The sequence below is a fragment of the Panicum virgatum genome, chromosome 3N, assembly GCF_016808335.1.
Source record: "Panicum virgatum strain AP13 chromosome 3N, P.virgatum_v5, whole genome shotgun sequence".
Lineage (NCBI taxonomy): Eukaryota > Viridiplantae > Streptophyta > Magnoliopsida > Poales > Poaceae > Panicum > Panicum virgatum.
In genome coordinates this window covers 14,029,294-14,041,750 of record NC_053147.1, presented here as the reverse complement: position 1 = coordinate 14,041,750, position 12,457 = coordinate 14,029,294, and the positions used below count along the sequence as shown (strand labels likewise).

The window sequence follows — 12,457 nt, the reverse complement described above, 5'->3', positions numbered from 1 at the left end:
GTTCCTCGTCCCAGATGTTGATGCAAGAGTCAACACAGTAACGCATGGGTTTATCCTGGTTCCGGCCGTGCGGCCGTACGTCCAGCAGAGGGGTGTGCGAGAGCACTGTACTATCTTGCACCGGGGGTGCCTGTAGTAGGGGGTACAGGCAAGGCGAGAGAGGGAGGGAAGCTCCCAAGTCTCTGCTAGAGAAGGAATTAATTGAGGCGAGTGCCAATATCCGGGTTCAGAGGAGCGTGTGTGCTCTGCTAGTAGTGCGAAGTGTTGTTTCCTACCGAATGGGCCGACCCCCCTAAGGGAACGCCCGCCTCCTCTTTTTATAGACACAAGGAGGACGGTGTACATGCACAGGGGGTCATGAAAGTCGTCGTCTTTTCCCCGAATCGCGGGGGTGCAGTGGTCGTGCACTGTGGGAAGTACACTGTGGAGTATGGCGTCGGGCGTGGCTGTCGTCCTGGGCATCATCCTTGGTCTGGCGGAGATCACGCCGGCGTCCTGGCGGCTCCAGCGGGCGTAATGGCGGCGTTCCGAAGGTCCTGCAAGCCAGGGTCTTTTCGTGGTCAAGGCCGGAGTCGCTTCCGAGAGTCGCGCCCATGTCATTCGGGGGTTCCGCGGAAGGGAAAGTACGAAAGAGGAATGGGGAGTTGGCAACATAGTAGCTGGAGCAGTGCCGAGCACGTCTTGCACTGCGTCGTAGGTTCCCACAGTGTCATCACAGCGTCCGGAATGGTAGAGCAGTGACCGGAGTTGGCGGACAAGACTCCGGTCACAGCCACTGTGGGGGATGGCGGCCTGGCACCGTCAGACCCAGGCGCTGTGGAGAAGTGGTTGGCATTAATGCCTTCCTACGGTGGGGGGTGAGTGGAAGGACCGTTTGTCCTTTCTGTCGAGGGGTGGCTTTGCCCGGCGTCAGAAGAGCACGCCTCAACCACTCGCACTTAATACTGGTTGGTGAGGGAGCTTTCAGCGGAAGGCTTGTGCCCGTGCCCGCGTCCGCGTGACACATGGCGGCTCCGGACCCCTCCCGAGCAGCTAGTTGAGCCGAGAGCTCACAGGGGTCCGGATAGGCACGTGGGAGTCCTGGACCCATCTGCGGGGGTCCGGGTCCTCGGCCACAGGTGACGAGCATTTCCATCTCTGGGACACGTGGTGACACCGGACCCGTCTCTGAGCGGGAAGCGGGTCCGGGACCGTTGGTCCGGTGAGATGGAGTCGGACCCCACGGGGTCCGGCTGCTCAGCTCCTTAGGGCGTAGACGATCCGCTTTCTCGAGGGCAGGCTCGCTACACTCGAGCGAGACGGAGGCGCGGGGCGCGGTCGAGGGCTTCGGCGGGGAGCCCTTGAGCGAGGTGGAGATCACCCCGCGGGTCTGAGGGGGGTGCGGACAGGCCGCACTGTGTACGTGGGCCGCGTGCTAGGCTTCTTTGAGTCCTTTCCTTTCTTCCAGATTAGAAGGAGGCTGCAGGCCTTCGTGGGCCTGGTTGCCCAGCATGTGTTTGCGTTTTAAGGCGGTTTTAGTCCCTTAATTAGGGTGCCCCTAATCATGGTACACGACACACCCGCAAGAAAAAAAATATATGGATAACACTAACTAATGCAGACACGATGAGTTAGTATCTTGAAAAAAGAAAAATTGGATATAAACAAGTCACTACAGATACATTGAGATCACTGATAATTATGATTTCTAACCGAAAAGACTAGATATAGCTCAAGCAGATACGACAAAATCTTTGATTACAACAAAATATGGCCACCACTATTTGCTCGTGCCCAAATAGGGTAAGTCATGATATCTCAATAAAGACAAAATGATGTAATAGGATTGCTACAGATATGTTGAAATCACATATATATCTTTTTAAAATGTGAAACACACTATAACAATTCATACCTATACATGTACTTCATTCCAAAATGTGGGTCATTTTGGTAGATGCAATGTATGTCTAGGTGCAGAGTAAAATCTAAAAATCTAGAAAAGTCAAATTGAAACAACCTATATTTTGGAACATAGGGAGTAATAATCATCTCTACTGTTCCCCCTTGTCAGTGTGTTTGCACAGTCAAAGGCAAAATGTAGACATGCACACAGAAAGATAACGAACAAAAAAATAAAAAAGATTAGATGACTACTCAGCACATGAGTACAGCCCCCCCCCCCCCCCCCCCCCCCCGGGCGACGCAGGCTATAAAATGGCTGGGAGGGGCAGTAGCTTCTCTCATCCGATAGTTCCCGGTGCTCTATTTCGCCATCGAACCTTCTCATCCCTTCGTCCTGCGAGGAAAAGCCTAGCCACGCCTCGTATAGTTAGCTAGTTGACGACCTCTCATCCGATAGTTCCCGGTGCTCTATTTCGCCATCGAACCTTCTCATCCCTTCGTCCTGCGAGGAAAAGCCTAGCCACGCCTCGTATAGTTAGCTAGTTGACGACGTCAACTTATTGTCCGTTACTTGAATCGTCGGTGAGTGATTTTCTGGCACTTTTGTCTCTGGAAGGGTTAAAATATTAATCTTGTTGTTTTCCATATAGTGATTAGTGGATTATCATGCCTTCTTCTTGGCATGGCTTCAAAAAATTGTAGGATGTACTCCTTTCTAAAGTTGGAATATTGTCGTAAAGTGGTATCCATACTATGTGGAGCTTGATTTATGAGTAGAAGTGAATGGTCAGTGCCCATTTCATGAACAATCGTTTTCTCAGGATTGACAAGATCAGACATCCCCTTTTCACGAAAAAAAGATTAAAAAAAGAAGATCATGTGTCCTGTAGCTTCTTAGAGTAAGAATATCTTTTCCCTTGCTCTCGATCTCAGAACGTCAATTCCAAACGGTCTTTTGTATACAGCGTACTATTTTATTTTACAGAAATTTCTCGACCACGTACTATTAATTTTTTATATATCGTGTATAATGGCATTTGCCTAGTATTCGTACGTGCCTTACAATAAGACACGGGACATGTGCAAACGCAAAGCCTTGGCTGCGTCCGTCCCGGCCGCTACCGTCCATGCCATGCATGGCTAAGCGTGCTGTCCGGGCCCACCGGTCGGCGAGTCGCGTTTGGGACGAGGAGAAGCAACGAGGGCGCCACCGGCGAGGCGGAGCAACGATGCGCCGCCGCATCGATGCGGGTCGGCGAGACAAGGCAGGGCGGGTGCTTAACGGGTTGTTGCGAGGAGGAGGAAGGAGACGGGACGGGTGGGGCAACCCGGCCGGGGGTCAAATCCCCCTCCCCGGCTTCTGATTTTGTCCGCTTTTCCACTGGCCACCCCCGACACATCCGAAATCGCCGCCCAGTCCCGCCCGGCCTCCGTCCATCCGCCTTCTTATAATCCTCCGCACCCTCTCCGCAGTCCCATGAGCCATCAGCCCCGCCCGGGATCCTTGTCCCATTCTGCTCCAGCCTCGCCGTCCGTCCCCGCGGTCTCGCCGGCGGCCGGGCCCCCGTCGTCGGTCGTCACGGACGAGACCGCCTCCAGGCTCACGCGGTCACCGGCCAGCGCGGGCGGAGCCACCTCGCCTGGCCGCGCCGAAGGGCAGGCGTCGCGCCAGAGCCGCCCGCTGCCGCCCCCCTCTGCCGGTGCCGGCGGGAGTGCAGATCCATCCGGGCTCGGGTTCATTTCCGCTGGTCCTGGTAAGGAGCCCTGCCTCGCCCTCGCCTCGCTGGATGATTGGATTCTTCCGAAGAGTTTGTTTTGTTGTGCTCTGTTCTGGCCACTACCTTTCTCCGCTCTGACCTGTGACTGTGCGCAATCAAATTCAAATCTTTCTTCCCGTGGGTGACTGTGCGCAATCAAATTCAAATCTTTCTTCCCGTGGGCGGATGGCCTCGATCCTCCTTTTCCAATCCACCACACTGTTCGTTTTCCGTACCATTTCTTTTTCCCAAAATTTCGAGATTTTTTTTAGCCGAACACACCCTTCCAGATGCCCCGCTTCGGTTTCCGAATCCCTCGCGCTAAAAATCCTCACGAGAATCTCTGGTCAGCGAGCTACTAAAAAGGACGCTCTTTGTTTCCTGTCACGGGTTGACTCGCGCTCTGATTCCCCCCTGGCGGGCAAACGAGATTGCCTGCACAAATTCACCGCATATATTCCTCTTTGTTGCATCGCCAGCAGCTTTTTACAGGCGAACAGAAACCAGACCATGAATTTTGTGCCAAGGTGGGTGCCGTATGGCGTATGCAGAGCAGCAGCAGCAACCTGCCTACACCCTACAGATCGTTCGATCCAACTTGTCTGACTTCATTAAGGCGAAGTCACAAAGGGAACACTGTAGCATGCGTACTGTAGCGATCGATCATATCATTGGACGGCCCACAGAGGCTCAAAAGTCACGGGAATGGTGTTAATCCCGATTGCAGATCGTTGGCACCCCGAAGCGAACAGTCAAAGCACGCATTTTATCCCTCTGCGGCAACGCTTGCACAGTGAACTTTTATGGATTTGCTTCCTCTTTTAGCCAGTACCAGGTGCAGTGAGCCGTGCGGGCGTGCGGCAATTACTCCGCCCTCCTCTCCTTCCATGGTGGATTCCTGTTCAGTTTGTCAGGGAAGGCTGCCCTTGCCTGTGCCTTTCTGGGCATCTCTTGGCACTTGCACACACTTCGCACTTTCGCAGCAGCATGTTCTTTCCCTCTGCTGTGCTGTTAGGGCCAACCCTACCTAAAAATAACCCAGCTAATCAACCACCAATCTGCATCTTTGTTTTAGTTTTTTTAATCGTCCGTATCCCTATGATTGGTCCTATATTTCACGAAAGAAACGTATCTATATGACTGATGTGTAAAGGATGTGGTAGAGTGGTCAGTGGTAGGTGTCATTGCTAGTATGGGGCTCTGGACACCGAAAGAATGGTACAGTGAGTTGTAAGCTTGCAAATTGCCTGGTCATCTGTTGTTAATTTGCTATGTTTATGTTTCGTTATTTAAGATACTGCTTTATTGCTTGTATTGTCAAACTGGCATCAGGAATCATAGTTTGGATAGCCTAGCAAGCTGTTCTCCTCCTGGCTCCTGCCAGTATCTGTCTAGCTTTTATAGGTTTGTCTCATGTTGCAATTCTTATGCTTGTGGAATCTGTAGTGAAAAAAAAGGTTGAGAGATAATACCTACTTTCTCGGGATTCTGATGGATTATATTAGTATAAGTTCGGGTTGGAAAGTGAAGACCAACTTAACATTATTCTGTCAATCTTTCTACAGGTGGTTTGCAAAGTTGCCCTATTTTTCTGGTTGTTGGCTTTAGTAGGTGTACATCATACCACTTTTTTTTTTTGCTTTTACTCCCTTTTCTCTTGTTATCCTGGCCTGCTATGGTATCCATTTTATAAGTTAGTGAATTTGTACAGTTCTCATGTCAGGGTAGAGTTCAGTGTCCTTAAATACTTTCTTGCTATTCTTTTGATAGACTTCCCCAACTGTGCTGCAGGTTTGGTTTCCAGCTCGGTTAGTAGTTGTAAACCGAGGTATATTTTACCATGCATTGTATCTCAACTTCCAAAATTTTTTTTGCAACAGCAATGCCTTCAGCTGTACCCATTTAAGTAGCCAAAACTTTGCTTACTCTTCATGTATAATTTGTGTGCCTGTTCTTACAATTTTTTGTTTGGTTTCTTTATGGACATAAAGCCAGGATTCTGCCAGTACAAATGCCGATCTGTAGCTGTGAACAGACAATCAATGAGTTTGAGACATTAACACGCGATCGCGATGCTGGACGCGTGCAGCAGGATACACTAAGAAAGATCCTCGAGTTGAACGCTGATGCTGAATATCTGAACCACTATGGCCTCAATGGGAGGGCGGATGTAGAGAGCTACAAATCTTGCATCCCCCTGTGCGTTCACAGCGATGTTGAGCCATATATCCAAAGGATTGCTGATGGTGATACCTCACCACTGCTCACTGGGAAGCCCGTCACTTCCCTGTCTCTCAGGTACTGTTATTACTTGAAAATTTTGTCCTCTTATTGTATATATTGATCTATGAAGTTCCATGTTTGTAACCTTGTCCTCTGTCTTTGGCTCTAGTTCTGGGACAACACAGGGAAAGCCCAAGTTCTTGCCATTTAATGATGAATTGCTTGAGACCACACTTCAAATATTCCAGACTTCTTATGCATTTAGGAACCGGTGAGCAGCTTCAGTTATGTTTATGTATTGCTTATTTATGTAGTCAAATTGTTGCCTAGTGTTTTGATATCTTGCATCCTAAACTTTTAAAATAACATTTTGTTCCTTTTGCAGTGAATATCCCATAGGCAAAGGAAAAGCCTTGCAGTTTATCTATGGTAGCAAGCAAGTGATAACAAAAGGTGGCATCCTTGCTACAACTGCAACAACAAACTTGTACAGGAGGTCACGTTACAAGGAAGGGATGAAGGATATCCAGTCTCAGTGCTGCAGTCCTGATGAAGTTGTTTTTGGCCCTGACTTCCACCAGTCCTTATATTGTCACTTGCTCTGTGGGTTAATATACTCTGACGAGGTCCATCAGGTGTTCTCAACATTTGCTCACAGCTTAGTCCATGCATTTCAAACATTTGAGGAGGTTTGGGAAGATTTATGTGCTGACATAAGAGATGGTGTTCTCTCAAAGAAAGTTACAGTGCCATCGATTCGTGAAGCTGTTACGAAGATCCTGAAGCCCAACCCTGAACTTGCTGAGTCGATCCACAGGAAGTGTATTGGCTTGAGCAACTGGTATGGTGTAATCCCAGCACTCTGGCCAAATGCAAAGTATGTCTACGGCATCATGACAGGATCAATGGAACCATATCTTAAGAAATTAAGACATTATGCTGGCCACTTACCACTGATAAGCGCAGACTACGGTGCATCTGAGGGATGGATTGGCGCTAATATAAACCCCACACTGCCACCTGAACAGGTGACATATGCTGTGCACCCTCAGACTGGTTATTTCGAGTTCATTCCTTTGGAAAAACCAAAAGGACAGGAGTTGGAGAACAGTGCATCAATTCATTACATAGAATCAGATCCAGTTGGCCTGACTGAAGTCAAGATCGGCAAAATCTATGAAGTTGTAATAACTACCTTTGGAGGTACATCCCTTCTCTGTTACCAACTTACCAAACAATCCTGATTTGAGATTCATTTGCAATTATATGGTATATTTCTACTACTGTCACCTGATTCAGATATGTTAACTTACAGTAGTAGTATTTCAGAAGTATAAGCTATTGCCCAATGGTTTATGCTTAATTTTCAATGAAAAGCATATTTGAACAGAAAACCAAAAGGCAGACAGTTGGTATGAATACATCAAGCTTATGCCTTCAGCACATAAAGTAATTATTGCTTGTATTTGTGGTCCACTCATTGCAGCCTATTCATTAGAGTTTTGTTCATATTGTATTAGGTATACATACCTGCACAATCTCTTGAAATTAGTAATCACCAAACGCACATAGATGCTTTATTATCTGAGATAATAGTTCTCCTAACACATTTGTCACAACATTTTCAGATACGTTTGAAGCTTAGGTGCAATGACTTGAATATAAAAGTTTGCTTAAATTGCTGGAGAAATATATCATATCTCTGAATATCATTGCAATCCCTTTTTGGCTATGTTGTTGCAGGTCTGTACCGGTACAGGCTAGGAGATATTGTGAAGGTAGCAGGCTTCCACAACTCAACACCTGAGCTCCAGTTCATCTGCCGCAGAAGCCTAGTCCTGAGCATCAACATCGACAAGAACACTGAGAAAGATCTCCAACTGGCTGTTGAGGAGGCAGGAAAGCTCTTGGAAGCGGAGAAGCTGGAAATTGTGGATTTTACTAGCTTTGTGGAGAAGTCTAGTGATCCCGGTCGCTATGTCATCTTCTGGGAGCTGAGCTCTGATGCGAGCGAGGATGTCTTACGAAGCTGTGCAAATTGCTTGGATCTAGCCTTTGTTGATGCGGGCTACGTGGGTTCAAGGAAGATTAGGACCATTGGCCCCCTTGAGCTACGGATTCTTAAGAAGGGAACCTTTGAGGAGATCCTAGATTACTTCCTGAGCCTTGGTGGTGCTGTGAGTCAGTTCAAGACGCCTCGATTCGTCAACCCGTTGAACATCAAGGTACTGCAGATACTAAGTAGGAACACCACCAAAAGTTACTTCAGTACCGCCTATGGGCTGTGACAAAAAAGGAAATGCTGCTAGTTCCATGTAATTATCTTTTCTTCCATGTTCTGTTTTAGTCTTCAGATAAAGAAAACAATCTGTTTTAGTCTCTTGCCATAATACTACATATTCTAGTGCTGCTGGTGGCTAGAATCTCTGTAAATCCACATGCAGTTGTACCAAGAGGTATCAGAAAAAGTGAAGTTGCTGCATCCTTCCTGTCTTGTGATTTCTGTTCACAGCAAGTAAATGCATTCATGCTCCAGATTCCATAGTAAACACAGCCCATCTTTATCTGAACATCTTAAGGTAGCGTAGTTTTGGAGATTCATGCATCACTTATGACATTGGGCTGCAGTGAGGTGCTGCTTTCTTTCCTCTCTGCACTTTTCTTTTCTCTTTATTATTCAGCAGCACTTTGTGGGCTACTAGGATCTAGCTAGGATCATCCTGTAATGATGGCAGCCTTATTGTTGGGTACCCATAACATAGTCAGCGACACCCAGGAAAAGCACTGATTACATGGAAAAGGTTGAAAGGGGCAATGGTCCATGAGACGTGACAGTAGAAAGCATCCTCTTGTTCAGCTAGCTGATAATTGCAGTACACTTCAATCATACACATTGTCTCTGAATATAATACTACAACTATTGCTAATCTTTAACTTGCCCTCCAATCAGTTTGCATACATACTAGAAACGAACAAAACACAGTTTATTATGCTATATAATCAAGCACTTATAGAAGGGGGATAGCACTTTTCATATTTAAATAGACAAGCCGCTGTCCAACGCTAATGGGAGCCCCCTCTCGTGGGTCTTGATACAGAGACTATAAGAGATCACAGGACGTAGTTGACGTCGATGAAGCTGAGGATCTGGTGGACGGCGCCGGCGATCTCCTCCGCCGAGTACCTTGCCTCGCCGAGGATCTATGACGTGGCAGAACGAAACATATTCAATCCTCACGAATCAACAGTTCAACACACACACACACACACACACACTAAACGTATATATGTGATGTACCTTGACGTTGAAGGAGTAGAGGACGGTCTGCTCGATGGTGGTAATGTTGGTGTGCAGGATGGACATCTGCATGTCCTCCAGCGCGGCGATGGTCTTGATCAGCTGCCCGGGCCGTCGCCGGGACAGGATCTTGATCATCGCGTCTGCGCCCAGCGCACGCACCTCGATGTCCGCCAGGCACGACTTGTTCTCGGCCACCTCCTCCCGGAGCCCGCTGGCGGCGTCGGCGCCTCCGGCTTCCAGGTCCAGTATCTTGGCGGCGCCGCCGTCGCCGCCGCCGGACGACGCCACGGGGAAGGGGAGGCTCGGAGGAAAGAACGCCGCCGCCGGCGGCACCTGTGGCTGGTGGTGCTGCTGGGTGGACGTCGGTGCGCCGGCCCCGGCTGCGTCCACCACCGGCCGTGGTGCGTCGCCGGACCCGCCGTACAGGCGCCGCCGCTTCTGAGACTCCAGGCACTGGATCAGCTGCTCTAGCTCCCTGATGAACTCGATGGCGCCTCCTATGATGGATGCTTGGTCTCCCTGCAGCCAGCATGCGTGTCAGTCAGTTACAATAATTAATGTACTCGTACGATTGTATCTTGAACTTACATTTTGTTACCAGGAAAACCAACAAATTCATAACACAACTATATATATATTTTTTTCACTTCTCACACAACTCATTTTTTCAGTTGTCTTCGTGCTGATAAGTGACTATGACGTCCATATTTAACTTCCTATTCGATTTCATTATTTTTGGTAGCCTATAGGCTATAGTATATGTGTTAGACACTAATTAGCGTGTGAGCCAAAAATATAATGATGACGTAGCATAACTGACTACTCCCTCCATTCTAAATTGTACGTCATTTTAGCAAATCTAGATGCATAATTTTTGCAATGTATCTAGACATAATGTTTATCTAGGTGCATGAAAAAATCCATGTATCTAGATTTACCAAAACAATCTCCATTTTGGAACAGAGGGAGTATAAACATGTAGGGCTCATATAATTGACATTCAATTCACCGTCGAGTAGGCGTTTAAATATTAACAGATCACGATTCGCACAATATATGTACGATTTTCGTAGTGGCAGGATCAATCATTATACAAATCTATGGTTTTCAATGTTATAGAAAACAACGAAAATTTGGGCATCATTCAAACTCATTAAGGCTTTGATCTCTCCTCCAAACCCTAGAACCGATCTCACCTTAGCGCCACTCACCCCCTCTTGTACTGCCTCCATTTCTATCAAATAAAACCCTAACATCGTGAATCTGACCAAGAAAACTCTACATAGCTATTGTTGGATAGGATGCAAGAAATTGAACAAAATATTTACTAAAAAACAATAGATGAGCAAGCAATGCAATTGTTTAAAAAACAAACACTTTTTTCAAAGTTGAAATCATAAGTTCTATCCCCTCCATTCCGAAATGTAAGATGTTTCTAGTTTTTGCTGTAAGTCAATATTTTCTAACTTTGGCTAAATTTATATGGAAAAAATATGCCAACACCTATAATAACAAATTATTTTTTTAAGTAATATAGATGTTATAGTTTTTCTATGAACTTGATCAAGGTTAACTTTGAAGTTAGGACAACACTAAAACGTCTTCCATTTTAGAATGGATTAAAGGTATTCAATAGTAGTCACCCAAAATCTTTTACACTAATTTGCCACTGATTTTTTTAATAAGGCCGCTGATCTCAACGTACCCTCTGGACGTAGGATCCCGGCATGAGTGACCTGAGGATCCTGAGGTACTCGTTCATCTGGCGCCGGCGGTTGCGCTCGACGGCGATGTGCGTCATCCGCTGGCTCTCCACCTCCTCGCTCGTCTTGACAGTCCGGGGGCGCTTCCGCCGGCCGCTCTTCCCCTGGTCTCCGCCGCCCTTCTCCGCGCGCCCGCCGCCGTCGGCCTGCTGCACCAGCGTCGTGCTCTCGGAGACGCCTCCGCCGCCGCCGTTGTGCGCGCCCCCGTCGTCGGCCGTTGCCTTGCTGCCCTCACGGTCGTCCGCGTGATGCTGTCCCTGACCGCCGGGGAGGGACGGCAGGGACTGGAACCTGAAGAAGTAGCCGTCGTCGTCGTCCTCGTCGTCACCGGGGTCGTCGACGCCCGCGGACGCGGCGGGCTGGTTGAGCGCGAGCTTGGGCCCGAAGTCGGCGAACTGCAGCACGTCGGAGAAGCTGAGCTTGTCGAAGGACACCTGGCCCTGCGGCGGCTGAGCGGGCGGCGGCGCCTGGCCCAGCATGTAGTCGACCATCTCGGCGCCACCGCCGGGCTGGTCCCCCGGCGCCGCGCCTTTCAGGGGCGCGAAGCTGTCCAGGTGACTGTGGTGGCTCCCCTTCTGCGACGCGGAGCATCGATCATTTGCAAACAAGCACATCAGTAATCCTTGCATTGAGTATCTAGAGAGCGAGAACTTTTCAAACTTGAAAACATGGCAGCTAGCCGCGCGCATCGTCATGCATGCATACGCGCGCGTCGCATACCTCTTTGTCCATGATCAGATCACGGCAGTATGATCGCACGCGCCGATCGATCGACTAGCTCTGGTGCTTTGATGAACTCACGATGGACACATGCACGCAGGCTCACAAGCAGTACGTGTGTATCTACGTGCGCATGGGGCAGCTAACAAGCAAGCTCGCTCCCAGCAGGCTGAAGAACTGATGGCATCATCCACTGACGGCCATGTTTTGTAGGATGGTTTTGCAGGGATGGCAGCTGGCGAACAAGATGTTGGAGGAGGAGGAGGAAGAAGAAGAAGACTAGCTAGTACTACTTAGCTAGCTTTTTTGTGTTTTTCGTTTATTTGAGCATGGTGACGGGAGGAGCAGGAGCCTCTTGGCCGCATTGATTAGGGGGATATATACCGGGGCGCGCGTGGATACGAGGAGAGGCTGATGAATTCGACCGCGGCGCGGCGGCCGCCTCATTGCGGAGCTTAGCTCCGGCCGGTGAGTTATGTTCTTCACATGCGCGGCGCTCCCCGCCTCAGCTTTTCTTGATCTCCGTCGGCATCGTCGCCGACGACGCGTCATGGATGGATGGATCGGTCACGGATCGCCCTTCCCTTTTTTTTGCTTTCTTCTTTTCGACATGAGATGCATGGGCCGAGATTTATAAGGTCGCCGCCCGTGATCATTCTTCTCCGGTGGTGGGATGCCGTTTGGGGTTTGGCAAACGCTGCCGCTACTAAAAAAACGCTAATTTGTCCCGGTTGGAAAACCCTTATTATCCCGGTTTCCCAACCGGAAACACCAGGTCGGGACAAAAAGCTACTTTTTGTCCCGGTTGG

General features: G+C 48.7%; 2 protein-coding genes across 7 annotated transcripts; one reads left to right on the top strand and one right to left on the bottom strand.

Annotated features, from left to right (window-relative positions):
• The first annotated feature begins 2,232 nt into the window (after window positions 1–2,232).
• LOC120664477 (jasmonoyl--L-amino acid synthetase GH3.5-like) lies at window positions 2,233–8,358 on the top strand. Of its 6 annotated transcripts, none has more exons than XM_039943730.1 (6): window positions 2,233–2,466; window positions 5,433–5,469; window positions 5,633–5,939; window positions 6,034–6,135; window positions 6,250–7,067; window positions 7,608–8,358. In XM_039943730.1, exons 3-6 carry the CDS (start codon window positions 5,653–5,655, stop codon window positions 8,150–8,152), a joined length of 1,752 nt encoding a protein of 583 aa, XP_039799664.1. In that variant the 5' UTR covers window positions 2,233–2,466; window positions 5,433–5,469; window positions 5,633–5,652; the 3' UTR covers window positions 8,153–8,358. The 6 variants fall into 6 exon arrangements, with proteins under 6 accessions (XP_039799664.1, XP_039799662.1, XP_039799660.1 ...); XM_039943728.1 differs by lacking the exon at window positions 2,233–2,466 and adding an exon at window positions 3,262–3,638; XM_039943726.1 differs by lacking the exon at window positions 2,233–2,466 and adding an exon at window positions 3,347–3,638 and having other exon boundaries at window positions 5,637–5,939.
• Window positions 8,359–8,693: 335 nt separating this feature from the next.
• On the bottom strand, window positions 8,694–12,042 carry LOC120664478 (transcription factor FAMA-like). Its single transcript, XM_039943732.1, has 4 exons — window positions 11,649–12,042; window positions 10,871–11,503; window positions 9,163–9,684; window positions 8,694–9,065 (listed from the first exon to the last, which is right to left on the bottom strand). The coding sequence occupies exons 1-4, from the start codon at window positions 11,658–11,660 to the stop codon at window positions 8,976–8,978; spliced, it is 1,257 nt and encodes a 418-aa protein (XP_039799666.1). The 5' UTR covers window positions 11,661–12,042; the 3' UTR covers window positions 8,694–8,975.
• Window positions 12,043–12,457: the final 415 nt, after the last annotated feature.

Bases quoted from the DNA above. Each gene is read 5' to 3' on its own strand.
- LOC120664478 (XM_039943732.1), bottom strand. The intron at 9,685-10,870 runs GTACGTTGAGAT...TGCTGGCTGCAG, and splicing joins CGGGATCCTACGTCCAGAGG to GGAGACCAAGCATCCATCAT. The intron at 9,066-9,162 runs GTACATCACATA...GCCACGTCATAG, and splicing joins TCTACTCCTTCAACGTCAAG to ATCCTCGGCGAGGCAAGGTA.
- LOC120664477 (XM_039943726.1), top strand. From the start codon at position 3,362: ATGAGCCATCAGCCCCGCCCGGGATCCTTGTCCCATTCTGCTCCAGCC. The intron at 5,940-6,033 runs GTACTGTTATTA...CTTTGGCTCTAG, and splicing joins GTCACTTCCCTGTCTCTCAG to TTCTGGGACAACACAGGGAA. The intron at 7,068-7,607 runs GTACATCCCTTC...ATGTTGTTGCAG, and splicing joins TGTAATAACTACCTTTGGAG to GTCTGTACCGGTACAGGCTA.